The 20,772-nt window shown below is 39.8% G+C and overlaps 1 protein-coding gene across 3 annotated transcripts in view; it reads right to left on the bottom strand.

Moving 5' to 3' along the window:
- Window positions 1-1,379: 1,379 nt before the first annotated feature.
- Window positions 1,380-20,772, bottom strand: part of CTDSPL2 (CTD small phosphatase like 2) — a 71,559-nt gene continuing 52,166 nt past the window's right edge. For all 3 annotated transcript variants that reach the window (XM_077828694.1, XM_077828695.1, XM_077828696.1), the window contains 5 exons: window positions 13,036-13,098; window positions 12,852-12,931; window positions 9,101-9,227; window positions 4,743-4,838; window positions 1,380-4,258 (listed from right to left, as the gene is read on the bottom strand). In XM_077828694.1, the coding sequence (XP_077684820.1) occupies window positions 4,193-4,258; window positions 4,743-4,838; window positions 9,101-9,227; window positions 12,852-12,931; window positions 13,036-13,098 (432 nt within the window). In that variant the 3' untranslated portion in view covers window positions 1,380-4,192. The remainder of the gene's footprint in view (window positions 4,259-4,742; window positions 4,839-9,100; window positions 9,228-12,851; window positions 12,932-13,035; window positions 13,099-20,772) is intronic.

Consider the following 20,772-nt stretch of genomic DNA (forward strand, 5'->3'; position numbering starts at 1 on the left):
CCTCCTAGTGAAAAAGTTTTTCCTAATATCCAACCTAAACCTCCCCCACTGCAGCTTGAGACCATTACTCCTTGTCCTGTCCTCTTCTACCACTGAGAATAGTCTAGAACCATCCTCTCTGGAACCACCTCTCAGGTAGTTGAAAGCAGCTATCAAATTCCCCCTCATTCTTCTCTTCTGCAGACTAAACAATCCCAGTTCCCTCAGCCTCTCCTCATAAGTCATGTGTTCCAGACCCCTAATCATTTTTGTTGCCCTTCGCTGGACTCTCTCCAATTTATCCACATCCTTCTTGTCGTCTGGGGCCCAAAACTGGACACAGTACTCCAGATGAGGCCTCACCAATGTCAAATAGAGGGGAACGATCACGTCCCTCGATCTTCTCGCTATGCCCCTACTTATACATCCCAAAATGCCATTGGCCTTCTTGGCAACAAGGGCACACTGCTGACTCATATCCAGCTTCTTGTCCACTGACACCCCTAGATCCTTTTCCACAGAACTGCTGCCTAGCCATTCGGTCCCTAGTCTGTAGCTGTGCATTGGGTTCTTCCGTCCTAAGTGCAGGACCTGCACTTATCCTTATTGAACCTCATCAGATTTCTTTTGGCCCAATCCTCCAATTTGTCCAGGTCCCTCTGTATCCTATCCCTGCCCTCCAGCGTATCTACCACTCCTCCTAGTTTAGTATCATCCGCAAATTTGCTGAGAGTGCAATCCACACCATCCTCCAGATCATTTATGAAGATATTGAACAAAACCGGCCCCAGGACCGACCCCTGGGGCACTCCACTTGACACCGGCTGCCAACTAGACATGGAGCCATTGATCACTACCCGTTGAGCCCGACAATCTAGACAACTTTCTACCCACCTTATAGTGCATTCATCCAGCCCATACTTCTTTAACTTGCTGACAAGAATACTGTGGAAGACCGTGTCAAAAGCTTTGCTAAAGTCAAGTAAAAATGATCAAAGCTAGACTGGAACATGTGCAGAACACGTAAAAGCACTATACAAACAGCAGGCTGTAGTGAAAGACGGCAAATAAAATCACCAAGAATTTACTGTAGAAAGAGGATGTTATGCTATGCTTCTGATAAATTCTCTAAAAACAAGAAAATCAGAGTAAGTGATACAGTTACAAGATTAATTGCATACTAGTGAGGTAACTCAAAAAGGGCCAAAGCCTGAATACCTTGTACACCCAAAACCCACCCAGTTATCAGCAATAATTATGGGTTGTAATTAGCTGTGTATGATATTCTAAGATCAGAGTAGTATTTAATTCTTGTCATTCCACCCCATCATAGAATCCAATAAAATGAAAAACGGGGGAAAAAATCTGATTACATCTAAGAACACAAGATGGAAAGATAATGTAGATCAGAAGTGTTTGACATTTTTATAAGCTTAATTTTTTTAAAAAAAGACATTGTCTCAGCAAAGCAGGATTATAATTATAAAAATCAGATTAGCAGCATGTTAACATTCAAGTATTTAATATGTATTATGGAGCAGTCTATACAGATTATTTTTGTTGTGCATCTAGGTAGCACCAAATCACCAATTATCCCTACATTTCCTAGAAACCAGATTGCAATATCTCACATTCTAATTTTCCTCAGTGATCTGAAATCATGACACAGATACATGTATAAAATGAAATGTGTACTTTGGCTTAACCAAAAAGACCAATTTTTTAACAGTTTTACTCAAAATGGCGTAAATTAGAACGCAAATGCTTAGGAAAATGATTCTAATCGGTGGAAACCTTGTACCATTTTATTGAGTCACAGAGAATGTCCATGATTAACTTATTCAAGGTAGTTCCATTATGCTAGATTTATTTAGCAATGAATAAAAAAAATCCTAATAAGGTATAGCATATTATTTATGGTAATTTGGAAGAAGTTCCATTCTGAAGAGGAGTTCATTGTTAAATTAACTTTAAAAAGTCTTAGATTTGCGTTTGAGAGGGAGATTAAAAAATAATAATAATTTAAAAATTGTGGGAGAATCTTGCAGCAACTCAAACACAAACCAACCATTTTCAAATCAGTAAGGGTATCCATTATATTAGCATAAAAGCAGCAGGGGTGGGGGTAGTTCTGGGGTTCACACGTCTGCGCAAAAGCATATATAAAGGTAATGTTATGTACATTTTATTTCAATAAAGACATAAGACAAACAGCGTAAAGATGCCCAGATGCCCTAAAGATAAATACATTTAAAAGATTCTCATTAAAATGAATCTGTAGTATTTCTTTCCTGCAAGCAAAATACCTTTCTTTAAATACAAAAAAAATTAAAAAAAAAAAACAGTATTCTGAATTGCAAATGCTTTTCACTTTTTTTTGCAGAAAATCTGCCATGATGACTTTTTTTTTAATGAATACGGATTTTCCACAAAACAGGCTTGCTCTACATGCTAATTTTTTTTAACAGTTCATTGACACAATGTGCTAGCTACATACACAACAGATAATATAGTAAGAAAACACTCAACCTGATGAAAAGTTAAAATCTTCATTAATACACTGGAAAAAGTTGACATAACTCATGCCTTTTAAAATCAAAAATACAAAATTAAATGTTTTCCTAAAAAGATTTTCCTTATTTTAAGGACTCATTTGAAAATGAAGCTGCATGTAATTTGTACAATAAAATTGTACAAGTAAACAGGTAATATACATAAAAAATTAATTGACATACTTCTCAATTATCAGTTGTCCACCTTTAATTTCCAATACTGTACTTTCTTAACAAGCATACAAAATATCAAACTTCTCTTTAGAAAAAGTGCCGTTCTGTGACATCCTTTACACAAAAACAGTCCAAGCCTGTGGCATGTTAATGCAGTCGAGAGGCAAAGCATCCTAACTTTTACAAATTATACCTTCCATAAAAAGCCTCCTGAAAAGGAGAGTACACACCATTATAAAAATATCAACCTCTTGTGGTAGCTGCATTAGAGAACCAGGGCTTGAAGACTATTTCCATATAGCATAGAAAACCACTATGATAGCATATTAACTGCATTGGTGGCATGGGAGTGTACTGTATCACAGGATTATGCATAGTTACTATTAGGTACCTTCACTGTTACACAAAGTTTAAAACTGATTGAAACAAACAGCATAACAGGAGGTACCACCAGCCCATGCAAAACATCTTAAAATACTGAGCCACTGTGCAGAATACTTCATTCTTGGAGGAATCCGAAGGCAGCAGTAATTGATTTGCATCAAACCCAACAGGTGACCAAATAATTCTCCTTAAAGATTTGTATGCACAGTATAATCTGAGGTATTCCTTGTCCATCAATTGAGCGTGCCACTGCAAGATATTGTCTGTCCAGAGTACATGCCATCACAATGGTTTAAATATTCTGAATATTAGTAATTCTTATATTCTTATCTAGCCAGTCTCTTGATTTTTGAAAAGATTTCAACTACAGTAGAATATTACAGAAACAAAATATAAATGCAGGTATTTCTAAATGAAACTTACATGGACTAAAACTAGAGAATATTTTTAAACAAATATACAGTATGCAGGCAGACAAAGCAGGAAAACGGCCATTCAATTGTATAATAAAAAACTAATAAAATTTGGCTATTTCCAGAAAAACTATGAAGCGCCTCAACTAAAAGGAATGCATAATGAAATTCTAAGCTAATACAGGTCAAAAATGTAAAAAGGTTATAAACCTTAACAGGAAAAATAAAACAACTTTTACTGGCCATTCCTGTTGAAATGAGAATCTTAAAGTAACAGAAAAGTGGCTACAAACCCACTTAGAGCACCGAACAGAGAGAAAATAAGAGTCCATTTTCAATCTCTGTTATATCATAAAATCCTGTGTTTCTACAGGTCAAACTGCTGGTGGCAGAAACAGAATTCTTTATAAACTGCAGATGTCCTGTACATAAAAAAATTTCATTGGAGTTGCACTAGTTCTAAAGACTTTTCTGTTCTCGCCTACCTACTGTATTGTACTGTATGTATTCAATCTGAGATATAGAAAGTCTCTTTCTGTAACCCTTGATTACTGTTGGGCACCAAAGATAAGAAAAGCAAGACGGGGTACAAAAATGCAAAATTTCAACAGTAATGGCAATGTTTTTGTTTTAGTCCAAAAGGGTCCTGCATTTTCTCCCCCTTCAGTAATTTGATAAAAGGCTTGGTTTTTAATCTGGGGGTAGCAAGTCATGCAAGCGAAATCTGTCTCTGATGTGAGGTCGGACATCTTCATTCTGCAGAAAAAAATAAAATTACAGTTTTTAAAATAATAGAAGATTTTAAGAGTTATGTTTTTAAATTATGTTAGTATACATAATAATACAACACCATTTACAGTGATTTATATTTTCAAAGAGCTTTACAACATTAACTAATTAACATTCACAAAAACCCAGTGAGATAAGTAGAATCTCAGTTTTACAAGTGAGGAAACAGAAGTGCAGGTAGCCAAATCACTTAACTGAAGGTCCCACAGGTAGTGTCAGAGCTGGAACTAATCTTCTAGCCATGTACTCAATCCAATACATTCTGCTTTTTACTAATAAAATAAGTACTCCCTATACATATTTTGGATTATTGTCCAGACAAGACAGTTTTGGAAAGTTCCTAAGTAAAACATTTTCAGAAGTTTCCAAGTGATGTAGGCTCCTAAATCACTTAGACAATTTTGAAATTTTACCTAGAGTGTATATGAAAAAAGATGAATACATTACTCACCAGCTCTACAAGTTTCTCCAGAAAAGGAATTAATTTTAGCAGTTCATTGTCATTTTTATCCATGAACCAGCTCTCTATAGGAATTCCATTTGAAAGCTAAAATTAAATCACAGATATGTTAACTTTTATGCTGAATATCCCCAGAAAAGACCACTGATGACATAGTGCATTTTATATAAAATATATTTTGTGCCAACAGAACTTAACAATGCATATTTTTTGTTCTAGAAGTTGTTTTAAAATCCACTTGTAAAAAATTTCCCTCCTTTGCACAAAACTGTTAAAAAGGAACACTAGTGATACTCTACATCAATGCTGACCTAAATAGCACTAAAACCTCTGCTGGACTGAAATACATAGAAATGTTCAGAAAGTGTTCAAATACGGGCAGATACTGCAGACTTTTGTAAAACCAATGCTGACCCCAGTTTACATACACAAATGAAGTTGAGTTTAACAGCTGCTCACTGAAATTAATGACATATAAAACTGACAAAATTTGTATTTTGGTAATTGTTTAGAACATATAAAATTCCTTCAAAACCTAACAGCATTAATTCTGACATACAGAGTAAATACATTTTTAATTTCACCGTTTTAGACCGTTTGAGTATTTCTGAGGAAACCCACTGCCCATGTTGACTGTTAACGGACAATTTATAAGGATATTACCATGCAAAAGGCAGAGAGGACCCTGGAAATAACTGCATCCAAACACCAGTACATATTAGTAACTGTTGACTAAGCAACCAGGTACCCAGAGGCTGTTCCCCTTCGCTCAGTGAAAACTACGGCTATAACCCCTGAGCTCTTGAAGCTCCTCATGCATGGGATTTCCCCAAGAAACACTAACAGATAAAGGAACTAATTTCACCTCCCAGATGATGCACAAGGTACGTGCCTTTCTGAAGCGCAAGTCCCTGAAAACCTCTGTGTGCCACCCGCAACCAGCGTACCACCTGAGCGCTAATAAGCCTACTGGAGCAATTTAATAAAACTCCACAGGGGATGTTGAAAAGCTTTGTTAGTTATGACCCCAAGCACTAGGACTGGCTAGTCTAACCGTTCCTTTTTACCGTAAGGGAGGTCCTGCAGACCTTTACGGGGTTCTCTCCCTTCAAGTTATTTTATGACCACCAGCCACAGGGAATTTTGGACTTGCTCTGAGAGGGCTGGGAGGAACAAGACGTAGGTGCTTTAAGTGTGATTCAGTACATCATACAACGAAGGGAATGACACGGGGACGTAGGGGTGTTCACCAGAGGACATTTAAGAAAGGCTGAATAAGTGCAGGTGCAAAATTATAATGGAGGGGCATGACTATGGGTCTTTTACCCGGGTGACCAGGTCTTTTTACTGCTTCCTTTGGCCGAGTCAAAGTTAATGCCCAGTGGCAGGGTCCATTTGAATTTATTAAACAGGAAGGGCCAGTGGATGATGAGATAAAAATGACAGGCAGAAGGAAGGAAACCAAAATTTATCATGTGAATCTTCTCAAACCTTAGAAGACACAAGGAAAACCTGCTGTTCACTCCCTTCCCTACGGAGCCTGAACTAGGACTCCAAACACCCAGTGGCCAAAACCCGACACCAACTCTTGCAGATTAGGCACTTACCGCTGTAAAGAGGAGGCAACTCTTCCAATTGACCAATGACTTTGCTACTGTATTTTACTTCTGCCCAGGGAGAACACAGTTAATCCAACACTACCTAGAAACCACCTTGGGCTAATGTGTCAGGAAGAACCCCAGGCCCTTACTATGGAGGTGGTGGGACACAGTCTGAGAAGTCATGATCAAGGAGGTTGGGATAATCAGGGAGTCAAAAAGCGAATGGAAGAACCCCATAGTTGTGGTTCCCAAACCAGACGATTCGATTTTGCATCAATTTCAGGAAAGGTAACTCCATCTCAAAATTCGATGCCTATCTGATATTATGGGTAGACAATTTATTAGAGTGGCTGGGACCAGTGAAGTACCTGAGCACTAATAAACTGATGAAGGATTTCTGACAGATCCCTTTATTCCCATCCTCGCAAGAGAAAACTTCTTTCTCAACCCCTTCAGGCATTCAGAACTCCAGGGAGTTGCAACCATTTTCCAGCTGTTTACGAATAAAACCATCAGTCCGCTAGGGCAGCAGTTCTCAGCTGGAGGTCTCAAACCCTTTCGGGGGGCCGCAGGGCCCCGTGGCTGAAACCCATCAGCCCCAACTTTTCCCATTCATTCATACTACATGCAGGCACCTCGGATGTTGACCTTGGCACCGTGCTCTTGCATAACTTGGAGGGGGGAAAAACACCTGATCCTATATCTGAGCAGGAAGCTATTCCATCAAGAAAAGGCTCACTCAGTTACTGAAAAGAAGGCATTAGTGATTCAGTGGGCTGTGGACTCCCTCGATATTACCTGCTGGGCAGCCCCTTCTCCTTAATCACAGATCATGCTCCTCTATGCTGACTCCATGACATGAATGACTGGAACCTGCACATAAGGTGGTGGCACCTAACCCTACAGCCCTATAGCTTCAGGGCCTGCTCAACCAGAAAAGTAAAGCTCATCGCATGTGGCAAAACCACATCACACCAGCAGAAAAAAACGTCATACAAGCAACTCAAGGCTCAAGCCCAAAGGAAAATCCATGACATCAGAAATAAGTGGTGTCGAGAAAGGCCAAGGAGATTGAGCTTTATGCTGATAAACAGGACATGAGTAGTTTTGGTTTTTTTTCAGGCAGTAAGGGCCATTTACAGTTCATGCTCCCATGGATCCACACCACTCCGAGCCCAAGATGGGTCAACGTATTGTAAGGACAGCAAAGCCAGATGGAAGGAGCATTTTGAGTTTCTCCTGAACAGTCAGTCAACTGTCCCTGATGCCAGTATCGAATCTATACCTCAACAACATGAAAAAGAATCTCTTGCTGACCCCCCTCACCCTCGAAGAAGTAACGCGAGACATTATGCAAACTAAGAACAACAAGGCAGCAGGGCCTGATGGCATACCAGCTGAAGTCTACAAGTTTGGAGGTGAAGAACTGGTAAGGAAGCTCCACAAACTTTTTCTTCATATCTGGTATAAGAAGAAGATTCCAGACAACTTAAGAAACGCTAACATTGTTACAATCATTAAGAAAGGAGATAAGTCAAAAGTGTGGAAACTATGGAGGCATTGCCTTGCTATCTACAGCAGGGAAAATTCTGCCCGTATCGTCTTAAACCGATTATTTCCCCTTGCTGAGGAAATATTGCTGGAATCTCAGTGCGGTTTTAGACCATCCCGTGGGACAACCAACATGATCTTCGTTGCCCGCCAAATCCAGGAAACGTCTCGGGAGCAAAATCAGGACCTGTATTGTACTCATTGACATCAGAAAAAGTCCTTTCCTTCAATTAACTTCAGTGTGTTCTGGATCATGATCTTGGTTCAGAAGCCCAGCTTACAATATGAAATTGAATCGTGCTGACGTCAGTTGTGAGCCGTGGATTTCCCTGAACTAGTGCAGAATTTATAGACAACAAAACTGTATCACTAGCTTTTGAACAGGTACTGAAAATGGTTGAGACACCCCTGTGGCAGACTACTGTTTTCAACACTAGTTCTATTCTCTAATGTAGAGGGACTCTGGAGATTAATCTCTCCATTTCCCTCATGTCTATACAATTATGGAGACTGGATTTGAGAGAGAGAGAGAGAGAGAGAGCGCGCGCGCGCGCGCATATATTTGGACTAAATCTGGATCATGGAATGTATCTTGAACACCTCTAGTATACAGGAGTCTGATAGTTGTATACACTTCACCTCAACCAGCAATTTATTTGCTCATAATTCTTCTACTAGTTCTGAAAGGGTGTATTTTGTGAACACGGCCCAAGTCAGAGTAGTCCTAACAGACTGGAATTTTCTGAATTTCTAGAAGAGGTAATTGATTGAGTAAAAGTGTTAAAGAATTAAAAATAATCAAAATACAAAGGAAATGTTTCAGAGTAACAGCCGTGTTAGTCTGTATTCGCAAAAAGAAAAGGAGTACTTGTGGCACCTTAGAGACTAACCAATTTAAAGTATTCTGAAGAACGTTTGCCACACAGAAATTCTTTTCACTTACATTATTTTATTTTTTAAAATTAAACTATTTTTGAAATGCTCAAGGAACACCTAAAATGCGAAAATGTTCCTATTAAAAAAGTACCCTACATATTTTGAGATGAACTTATTACAAATGAGTGAGGTACTTTTTTTTTTTTTTTTTTACACCTACCATTTTCTGAATTTACCTAGTTAAATTAAAAGTTTTTGTTTTCATTTTCAGAGAAGGTTTTTACAAATTCTAAAAAGTGTGACTATCACAAAAATGCTTACCTGATAGGCAAAGGCTTGTGGTGAATTATCAATTATGATCGTTTTTGAAAGATCTCTACCAAGGATATTTAAATCTTTTATATAATTTCCTTGTACACAAACACAATGCTCACGGAAAAGTCGATGCCTATGGGTTAAAGGAAAATTAATTAATTTAGTAACTTAAAAAATATGTTGCACAGAGAAAAGGAAAATTAAATGCTGCCAACTGTTATGGAAGTTAAAATCTTAACTTTTCTTTCTTGATGTGCTTAGCTCTTCTTAAGAACCTGCCCTTTTATAAACAGGCTCTCTTTTGGGCTATTCTTTCATCATCAAAATTCTTAGCAAATAGGTAGACCTTATATTCAAGTATTGCCATGCCTTAACATGGAACTTGTGTGTTTCTCTAAACATATAATGTTTAAAACCAAAGAGAGGGATTGATAAAATTCTGTACTTTCTTTTGTAATTCATTTGCCCATGACAGTAAAGATGCAGCATCTGGCTGTCAGTGAGGTCCTGCTTTTTAACCAGTTTTCCAGATGAGCTGACAGAGGCATACAAGGAGCTCAAGTGACTTCCCAAGGTCACATAGTATGTCAGGGGTTAGCCCCCTCAGTGGAATCCTGGCTTCCAGTCCTTTGCTCTAACCAGTAGAGAATAGAGCCTCCCGATCCCTGTACATGCCAGAATAGACAATATTAGAAGGAATGTTTTCTGTTGAATGTTACCTGTGTTGGCAATTAACCTATTTCAGTTACAACAACTTAAGAAAAGCCTCAAGGCCAAAACATTCCATCAACTGCTTTTTTCCCCCCAATTACCCTGCTCCCATTTAATTCAACAGAGAGAGGCTGTATAATAATTAGAAATGTTCGGATAGTGCTCAAGGAGTCAGGTTGTTTAAAGTAGATTAAAAATACAACTGAAGCTTCATCACCTTATCAACTATAGAATAAACTGACTTTCAAATATAGGTTACATTAAAATCATATTACAATCTAAGTGCATCTTTCTAAGCTTTAAATTTTCTTATTATGACAATCTCTCTAAGGCTGTTCAACAACTTAGGAAACCTGATTAAACGAAAATTTTAAAAAAAAGCTGTATCTGAAATGTTTAATTTCACAAAGGGGTGGAGCTCCCACTGTTACTATGGAAGAAAATAAGCTGATGGCTCAGTGACAAACAATTTGATATGTAAATTCTGAGTCATAAGTGTGGAGTGCCTGAGAAGTTTACCTTTAGGCTAAAGTCAAAACTAATCAAGCCTTGATGTCAGCTTTTCAGTGGCATATGAATCACAAGTGTCGATCCAGTGCAAATTCTTAGAATTTAGTTCAGATGCACCAGCCCATTCCATTATATCTATCCTGTCCCAATAAGTTTAAAATTGCATTCTGAGTCATAAAAATTAGAGCTGTAAAAGACTTTTTCAGAGACTTGTGAAGTATTACATAGGTTACTCCCATTAAGAATGAGATAGCGATGTAACCTCCCACATATTGATGGGATAGATTCCTTTAATACTTACAATTACTTTTTATGTTATTCATATTTGATTCTATTTAAAGACTTTCATCAAAAACAAATTTATAATGCTGACTAAATGAGATAAAATGCATCTAAAAACATTTGTTTAGGTTTCCTAAAAAGAGTCCAAAAAGAATATTATTACTGCATGTTAAGGAGGACACTGGCATGATGAATATAACAGTAGTGAATCTGTGAATAAATGCCTTTTAAAAAGGTACAAGAAATATGTCCAGATTCCACACACCAATACTGAAGATCTATTTAACTGAAACTCACACAGTTTAGATTCCATAAATAGATAAAAAGTACTTCTGTATTTATAGTCCTTAAATATAAGCTCATAGATTCCAAGGCCAGAATGGCCCATTGTTATCACTTAGTCTGACTTTCTGTACAACACTGGCCATACAACTTCCCTAACATAATTCCTAGAGCTAGGCTAGCATATGGCTAGGGTTGGCAGGATTAGTAAATGTCTGTAAATGTTGATTTCACCACACACACACAAACCGACAACAAAAATTTATATTGTTAATAATCAAAAAATGTAGATAGGCAAAGTAAGAAAAATGCTGCTTGAGAACTTATTAGAGCTTGATTTGAGGGTATTTATTTTATATATTTTGACATGGGATGTTGACAGTTAGTGTTTTAACAGTTATAAAGCTTTAACTTTTTGAATCTTAATAGCGATCATTAAATTACTGTTTGAGAACCCTATTATCTGACTTTCCCATAATCTCCTGCAACCATGAAAACTTAAATCAACAAAAATTAAAGAAAAAAATGCCTAAAAATAAACAGATATCTCTCAAAATTATGAAAAAAATAAACATCAAATTCTGCCAGGCCTAAATATAGCTTTAGCTTGGGTGCAGAATCTATACACTGTAAAACTTTATTATTATTTGTATGACTATAGCATGTAAGTGTCCCAATCATCGACAAGGGCTCTGCTGTGCTGTACATACAGGTAATAAAAAGACAGTCCCTACCCCAGAGTGCTTAGTATTTACATAAAAATATCAATTAGGTGAAATGCTAGTAGAATACTGAAGTTTTAGAAAGTATAAAATATTTGAATTAAAACAAGTTGATAATATATCTTTAAAGCCTTAAAGTAAATTATGATTGGTGTCCCATACTTTAAAAACAACAGGAGAAATCCTGATCTCACTGAAGTCAATGGGAGTTTTTCCATATACTTCAATGGGGCTGGGATTTCACACTGTTTTCTGAGCTAACATGATGCAAATGAGAAGTTTACAAATGAGCTCTTGGGCATAGTATCTTGCATTCCCTAATCAGAGAAGGCGGAAATTATTTATTCCCTTTAATAAGGATATCACATTTCGGATGGATCCCTGAGGATTTCCCCTTTTTTTCTGCTTCAACTTTCCCATCCAAAAAGTCTGTCATCCTTCCGATGAGGATCACTATGCAAATCTCTCCAACATTTCCTTAAAAATCTTGAGGAATTGTTCTTGAGCAATACAAGACACTCCCCTATATCATAGCCCAGGCTTCAGGTAAAGAGACTAGGAAATGAATAAGGCTAAATAACTGTTACCAGAATCATCAACAAATCATTTCATGCTTGAATGAAAGATGCAAATATTTTGATCCTGCAGATAACAGATTTAAAATTAGTTTTATGAATTGTCCTATAAAAAGTCATTTTAAAAAGTCATCAAATAATGAACTATTTTCTGACAAAAACAATTTGTTTTCTTGATATACACTTAAAAATGAGTCAAATATTGATGATGTAGCAGAGAAAGAGGTGCTAGAAGAATTACATTTGTAATGAGTGGTTTCAGAGTAGCAGCCATTTTAGTCTGTATTCACAAAAAGAACAGGAGTACTTGTGGCACCTTAGAGACCAACAAATTTATTTGAGCATAAGCTTTTGTGAGCTACAGCTCACTTCATTGGATGTAATGAGTAAATCTCAAATATGTTATGATGGATCAAGGGATACATACGCTTTAAGCGTCAGACTGGAGTACAAAAATGGCTAGGATTTATGTCACTAGTATCGCTTGTACAATAATTCAATTACCTTTCCACCTCTCATTTTCCCCCTTCATGCATACACACTAGGTCAATTTAGTGAGGCACACTACGACGAAGTAGTTAATGTGTAATGATCCATTTATTTTTCACAAAATTATAATTAAGAAATCAGTTAGCCTAACATTAGATATTTACACAAGTTTTTAATCAAGTTTACCTGACCAGTTGCTTTTTAGGATCTAGTATGTTCAGTAACTTGTCTGCGTACACCTTCTTAGAAGCAGTAAAAAGAATGATCTATAAATTAGAGGAGGAAAATGTTGCATCATTATTTAGCATCATATATAAATGAGTAAATATAATATAAAAAAAATTTCAGGGAGATATCTAAGTATTATTACCTCATAAATCTGAGACATACGTTCCAGGAATTCTCTGAAGAACGGCCTTAACCGCACATAAACCTATAGAAATAAGAGATGGATTTAAATAAATAATACAGAAAGATTCAAAGTGGCTTTACTGTAGGGACAGTTGAAGCTATAGACAGTCTGTACAGATTATTAAAGAAAAATGGTCATTATGAATACACTGAACAGAAATGATAGATTACTCATACAGTAATATTTGAGCATTCAAAATATTTCAACTAACTTGCAATATCAGTCAACTCTTCTATGAGTGAAAAGGTAAAATGGTAAAGTAATCTTTAACTGACTTACTGGAAAACTTGATGCAGTCAGAAATCATTTTAAAAATACAGGAACCAGGTAATAATTTCTTAACTAAAAATTGTATTTTGCAACTCTGATCAATCTGCTTCAGGTTCTGTCAGTCAGCAGCCACACGTTACAAGACGATGAATGTCAACATCTAGTTAGTCAGCCTTCTCAATGACCTTCTTCCATTAAGAATTACACATCTGATACACAGGTATCAGAAGCCAATAAAGAAGTTCCACCAATTCAAATGCCCCAGGCTGACAAAAACACAAGCATACCTAGTAACTCAGTAAAAATGTGTATGCGTGTCTATATTATATGGAAAAGGAGTACTTGTGGCACCTTAGAGACTAACAAATTTATTTGAGCATAAGCTTTCTACAAGCCATTACCCTCTGATCCCACTGAGGGTTACCAAAAGAAACGACACCTTTTGCTCAAGAAACTCCCTGAAAAAGCACAAGAACAAATCCACACAGACACACCCCTGGAACCCCGACCTGCGGTATTCTATCTGCTACCCAAGATCCATAAACCTGGAAATCCTGGATGCCCCATCATTTCAGGCATTGGCACCCTGACAGCAGGATTGTCTGGCTATGTAGACTCCCTCCTAAAGCCCTATGCTACCAGCACTCCCAGCTATCTTCGAGACACCACTGACTTCCTGAGGAAACTACAATCCATCGGTGATCTTCCTGAAAACGCCATCCTGGCCACTATGGATGTAGAAGTCCTCTACACCAACATTCCACACAAAGATGGACTACAAGCCGTCAGGAACAGTATCCCCAATAATATCACGGCAAACCTGGTGACTGAACTTTGTGACTTTGTCCTCACCCATAACTATTTCACATTAGGGACAATGTATACCTTCAAATCAGCGCACTGCTATGGGTACCCGCATGGCCCCACAGTATGCCAACATTTTTATGGCTGACTTAGAACAATGCTTCCTCAGCTCTCGTCCCCTAATGCCCTTACTCTATACTTGTGCTACATTGATGACATCATCATCATCTGGACCCATGGAAAAGAAGCCCTTGAGGAATTCCACCATGATTTCAACAATTTCCATCCCACCATCAACCTCAGCCTGGACCAGTCCACACAAGAGATCCACTTCCTGGACACTATGGTGCTAATAAGTGATGGTCACATAAACACCACCCTATACAGGAAACCTACTGACCGCTATTCCTACCTACATGCCTCCAGCTTTCATCCAGACCACACGACACAATCCATTGTCTACAGCCAAGCTCTACGATACAACCGCATTTGCTCCAACCCCTCAGACAGAGACAAATACCTACAGGATGTCTATCAAGCATTCTTACAACTACAATACCCACTTGCTGAAGTGAAGAAACAGACTGACAGAGCCAGAAGAGTACCCAGAAGTCACCTACTACAGGACAGGCCCAACAAAGAAAATAACAGAACGCCACTAGCCATCACCTTCAGCCCCCAACTAAAACCTCTCCAACGCATCATCAAGGATCTACAACCTATCCTGAAGAACAACCCATCACTCTCACAGATCTTGGGAGACAGGCCAGTCCTTGCTTACAGACAGCCCCCCAACCCAAAGCAAATACTCACCAGCAACCACACACCACACAACAGAACCACTAACCCAGGAACCTATCCTTGCAACAAAGCCCGTTGCCAACTGTGCCCACATATCTATTCAGGGGACACCATCATAGGGCCTAATCACATCAGCCACAATATCAGAGGCTCGTTCACTTGCACATCTACCAATGTGATATATGCCATCATGTGCCAGCAATACCCCTCCACCATATACATTGGTCAAACTGGACAGTCTCTACGTAAAAGAATAAATGAACACAAATCAGACGTCAAGAATTATAACGTTCAAAAACCAGTCGGAGAACACTTCAATCTCTTTGGTCTCTCAATTACAGACCTAAAAGTCGCAATATTACAACAAAAAGACTTCAAAAACAGACTCCAACGAGAGACTGCTGAATTGGAATTAATTTGCAAACTGGATACAATTAACTTAGGCTTGAATAGAGACTGGAAGTGGATGGGTCATCACACAAAGTAAAACTATTTCTCCATGTTTATTCCCCCCTACTTCCCCCCCACTGTTCCTCAGACGTTCTTGTCAACTGCTGGAAATGGCCCACCTTGATTATCACTACAAAATGTCCCCCCCCGCCCCCCCGATTCTCCTGCTGGTAATAGCTCACCTTAAGTGATCACTCTCTTGTTACAGTGTGTATGGTAACACCCATTGTTTCATGTTCTTTATGTATATAAATCTCCCCACTGTATTTTCCACTGAATGCATCCGATGAAGTGAGCTGTAGCTCACGAAAACTTATGCTCAAATAAATTTGTTAGTCTCTAAGGTGCCACAAGTCCTCCTTTTCTTTTTGCGAATACAGACTAACATGGCTGCTACTCTGAAACCTATATTATATGGGTTTGGGCTTGAAGAAATATCTATAGCACTAGATTAGGAGTCATGAAAATTACCTACTTGAATTTGTACTTCATTTTGGAAAACACACAAAAAAGAAATCTCACTGTCAAATTGCAAACCACCAGTATTACCCAGCATAATCTTAGCTGCTACATCTTGAACATGGCAGAAAATCAAAAATTTAATTAAGACGACGGATTCTTAGACAGGATTTTAAAGTGTCATATACCACCAGCCTTGTGACACTAGATTTTACAATTGGCAAATGGAAATTTCTACTACTGTTGAGCAGGGATGAGATCCTGGACACCAGGATCAGGAAGGCTACCAAAGGGCTGGGGGGGGGATATTGTCCTCTGTTTACCTTTTTTACAAACTTGTTTGCATATAGAGTTGCACCAGTTTAAGTAAAGGTGTTATTTTAAACCAATTAGTTAAACTGGTGCAAAAGACTGTGCAATTTTATTTTGATTTAAATCAGCTTTATTTTTGTATACCCTTCAGTCAATTAGGAACAAATTTAAGCTAAACTTAAATTAGTCACTCTTGTACCAAAATAAGAGTGTCCACGCAGGGTTTGCACTGATTTCACTAAACTGGTGTAAATTTTCTGTGTAGGCAAGGCCTGAGTACTCAGAAGGAACAAACAGGGAACTCCACAGATTAATAGGAAGTTCTATATCATCAACAGTCATATTGCAATGGATCTTGGTCTTCTGATGGAAGCATCCATTTCTTGACCACTGAAGACCTGGTCTTACTTGAACAGAAAGCTTCCTACAGTGTTTGTAGCCATAACCAACCTCTTATCATGTCTAGAATTTTTCCTCAGCTTTCCAAATCGGTCTTTTGTCCTATTCAAAAGATCCCCTTTATAGGTCGCATATTGGACTCAACAGCAGTGAGAGCCCTTCTTCCAGAAGACAGATTTCTCAAAATGGAGCAATGCCTACTGAAGATCCGAAATTGCCCCACATTGATGATAAACTTCCTCCTGGATCTCAAAGGGGTTTACAGCAGCCATTATCTACATGACTCCATTTGCCCTTCTGACAATGATACCTTTGCAACACTGGACATCCCTATCTACAGTCCAAATTTGGACTGTCTTCAGTTGTCTCTCACCATGTCCCAGAAAATTACAGCCTCTCTACGCTGGTGGTCAAACGGGACCAACATGCTCAAAGGTGTGCAATTCACTCCTCCAGGACCATGCTGGACAGTGACTTTAGATGCATCAACAAAGGATTAGGGAGCACACTTGAGCAACTTAATGGTTTAAGGACACTGGTCTTCTCAAGAAAGAACGCTGCACAGCAATGTACTGGAATTAAGAGCTGTTCACCTGGCCCACAGATCATTCCTTCTTCACTTGCAAGGGAAGATTGTGCAGGAAGTAACGGACAATAAATCGGCAATGTATTATATAAACAAACGAGGTTGCTCACTCTTTGTGTGCAGAGGCAATAAAGAAATAGGATTGGTGCATCCGCCACAACATTTACCCTGTAGCAATACATTTGGCAGGGGAAAACAATGTGGTTGCAGATCGCCCCAGGAGAGATGCCTCACAGATGCATGAGTGGTCCCTGAAGAACCAATTGGTTCAGACCTTTTCCAGATGGGCTCAACCAATCATGGACTTGTTCATGACAAGTTCTTCTTCACATGCTTGCACATGTCCATTCCATTGTAGCTATGCGCATGCCCCAAGTACAGTCACTGGAAATTTTTCCCTTAGCAGTATGCATCTGGTCAGCCCTGGCACCTTCTGGTGCTGTACGTCCACAGGGCCAGCATAAAGAGCCTCGCTGACCTAGATGCAAGCTCTCCTTCAGTCCTGGCCTTGAAGGTGACTTTTCTGTTCTTTTGGAGTTTCTCGCCAGGGAGTGGGGTCTCTTCCTCTTGGAATGGTTCACTTCTGAAGCTGACCCACGGTCCTCACTCAACAAGGCTGAAGGCACTGGCACAGTCAGAGAGACCGTGGCCAAAGGACGCAGAACTCTCCCTGACAGCAGAGACAACGGAATCACTGTCACTGAGGGGAAAAGACCTTTGGCAGGTCTAGCAGGTTTTAAAGCCTGGGATCTTTGGAATAACCCAGGCAGGAAAAGGACAGAAAAGATGCAACGGCTGAAAGTGAAAGTTCTGACAAAGGAAAGGGATTAGATGTGGGAACCGTTCCCTCAAAAAAGCATAAATGTGTGCTAAAACATTAACAATGAAAAAACATATTAAAATAAAATACTAAGCAAGAGCAAGGAAGCTGTAAATCTAGCAGCGGACACTGTTAAGATACATCTTGAGCAAAGGACTATGGAGCGGGAATTGGAGTGGTAGTGGGTTTGCACCTCCTTATAACCTTGATACTGGAGCATGATGATGGGTGGTGTGCAGTTGTGTATTCAGACACTGCTTGCTAAAATCTCCAACTGAGTGCACACAGGCACTCACACACACTCTGTTGGAGAACACATAGGGACACATACTTGAAGAACCTTAATACACGTCATGATAGCGGTCACCTATCACAGATCACCTAACCCAAAAAGAAGGTGGATGAGGCTTTTTTAAAAAATAGCTAACAAAATCATCCAAAGCACAGGATGGGGAACAGTGTCAGAGAGACTGAGTGACTTGCCCATTGTCACAAAGGCAGTCTGTGGAGGGAATTGAACCCAGGTCTCCCAAGATCTAGGTTAATCACCTTAACCGCTGGGCCATCGTTGCTGACTAGGAATCAAGTGACACTTTGACATCAACAACAGGGTGAAACAGGGTGTGTCCTAACCGCTGTGTTTTTTAACTTCTACTTTGCATTCCTGCTCTCTGATGCATTTAAGGACAGCAATGATAGTATTTATCTTCGAACCACACTAGATGGAGGCTTGTTCAACATAGCAAGAATTAGAGTGAAAGCCAAGGGGGAAGAGCTGGTTCTGAGAGATTTCCTATTTGCAAATGATGCAGCTTTGGTTGCCCACAGTGAATCTTCCCTGCAAAATCTCTTGGGTAGATTTTGTGTGTCATGCAAGAGCTTCAGGTTGACAATTAGTTTCAAGAAGACTGTGATCGTGTACCAAAGGGTGGAAGAACCAATGCCTGACATCACTCAGGAGGGTAAATCTCTGCGTTGTTGACAGCTTTTGCTACTTGGGTTCTATGATCAGCAGAAATCTTGACCATCAGACTGAACTAACAATCAGAAAAGCAGCTAAGAATTTTGGGCTATTACAGAAACGTGCATGGAATAACAGCAAACTATTGGCAAAGGTGAAGATGTAAATCTATGAGACTTGTATGCTGTCATCCCTGCTTTATGTTCAGAAACATGGACTACATATGCTAGGCACATTAGGAGACTGAATAGCTTCCACATGAGATGGCTGGGCAAGATCCAGAAAATAGAGCAGGAAGACAAAATACCAAACACAGAGGTGCTGGAGCGCACATGATAGATACACTTAGAAACAACTATCAAGAAGAGGAGGTTGCAATGGCTCAGTCATATCAGGAGAATGGAAGGAGACCATATCCCCAAGAACATTTTGTACAGCGACATTCGAGACAGCTTTAGAAAGTGGGGTCGCCCTTTATGGCAGTACCACGACATGTGCAAAAATTATATGACATCCTTTTACATCAGTGTAGAAAGCTGGGAGGACCAAACAGAATCCCATCCAATCTGGATGGTCATAACAGGTCCTTATGCAGAAGGTGATCCAATTGGAAATCCTCCGCAAGGACACCGGAAAGCACTTCATCCTATCCGCTATAGTGATGAAGAGCTGAGTTGATTTACGGAAAGGCTTGGTATGTTCTAAGTAAAAAGCCAAGGCCCTTCAGACGTCCAGTGCATGAAGACACCTCTCTTCGCTGGTCTTGTGCGGTTTGGGACAGAACACCAGGTGGAAGAAGTCCTGGTTCATATGGAAGGTAGACACCACCTTTGACAGGAAAGCTGGGTGGGGCCACAGATGAGCCATGTCTTTGTAGAAGACAATGTACGACAGTTCTCAGGTCAAGGCTCTAATCTCAGAGACTCGTCTCACCGATGTCTCCGCCACCAGGAACGTGAGCTTCCATGACAGGTGGGAAAAGGAGCAGGGACCCAGCGGCTCAAAGGGCGGGCCAGTGAGCCTAGAGAGGACCAAGTTAAGATCCCACTGTGGGACAAGAGTCTGTACCTGCGGGAAGAGTATATCAAACCCTCTCAAAAATCTGACTGTCACGTCATGGGAAAACAAATGTCTGTCCTTGGAGGTGAAAAGCAGGTGAAAAGTGGAGATGGCTTTGAGATGTACTCTAAGGGAAGAGTGTGCCAGGTCCTAGTTCCTCAAATGAAACAGGTAATCTAGGACAGCCTTATGGAAGAGCACAAGGGAGAGATGCCATGCTCGGATGCCCAGCGGGAAAATCTTGTCCACTTGGCCAGGTAAGTCAGTCTAGTTAGGGCTTCCTACTTCCCAGGAGGACCTGTTGGGAATAAAACCCCCTGTTCCTGTACTCTAGAGGAACTTCCTCCACGGCCCCCAGATGCAGCAATCCTTGAACCTCCTGCACAGGGAGAGTCTTGTGAGAAGGGTCCCTGAAGAGGGACAGGGAAGGGGGTGCAGAAGTGGGGAGCAGAAAGAAACTGGAGGGTATAGCCCTGCGCCACTGTGTTCAGGACCCAACAGTCTGAGGTTATTGCAGTCCATGCAGGGAGGAAAAAGGAAAGGCAGTTGGGAAAAAACAGAGATGGATCCAAGGAATAGTCTGGTAGGTCGCCCTTGGGTGCACCCTTAGAACAGTCACTTGGCCCCTTGCTTATTCCAGGTGGAGCCTGACTGAGCATGGGGTGGCTCGGGTGGCACTTTTAGCCCTTGGCCTTCTTGTGAGGCGGGTCCTGCCAAGGTTGGTTCCCTTGTCCCTGAGGCTGCTGCAGTTTGAACCGCTTATGTGCCGGGCCT

This window comes from Eretmochelys imbricata, chromosome 10, assembly GCF_965152235.1.
Source record: "Eretmochelys imbricata isolate rEreImb1 chromosome 10, rEreImb1.hap1, whole genome shotgun sequence".
Lineage (NCBI taxonomy): Eukaryota > Metazoa > Chordata > Testudines > Cheloniidae > Eretmochelys > Eretmochelys imbricata.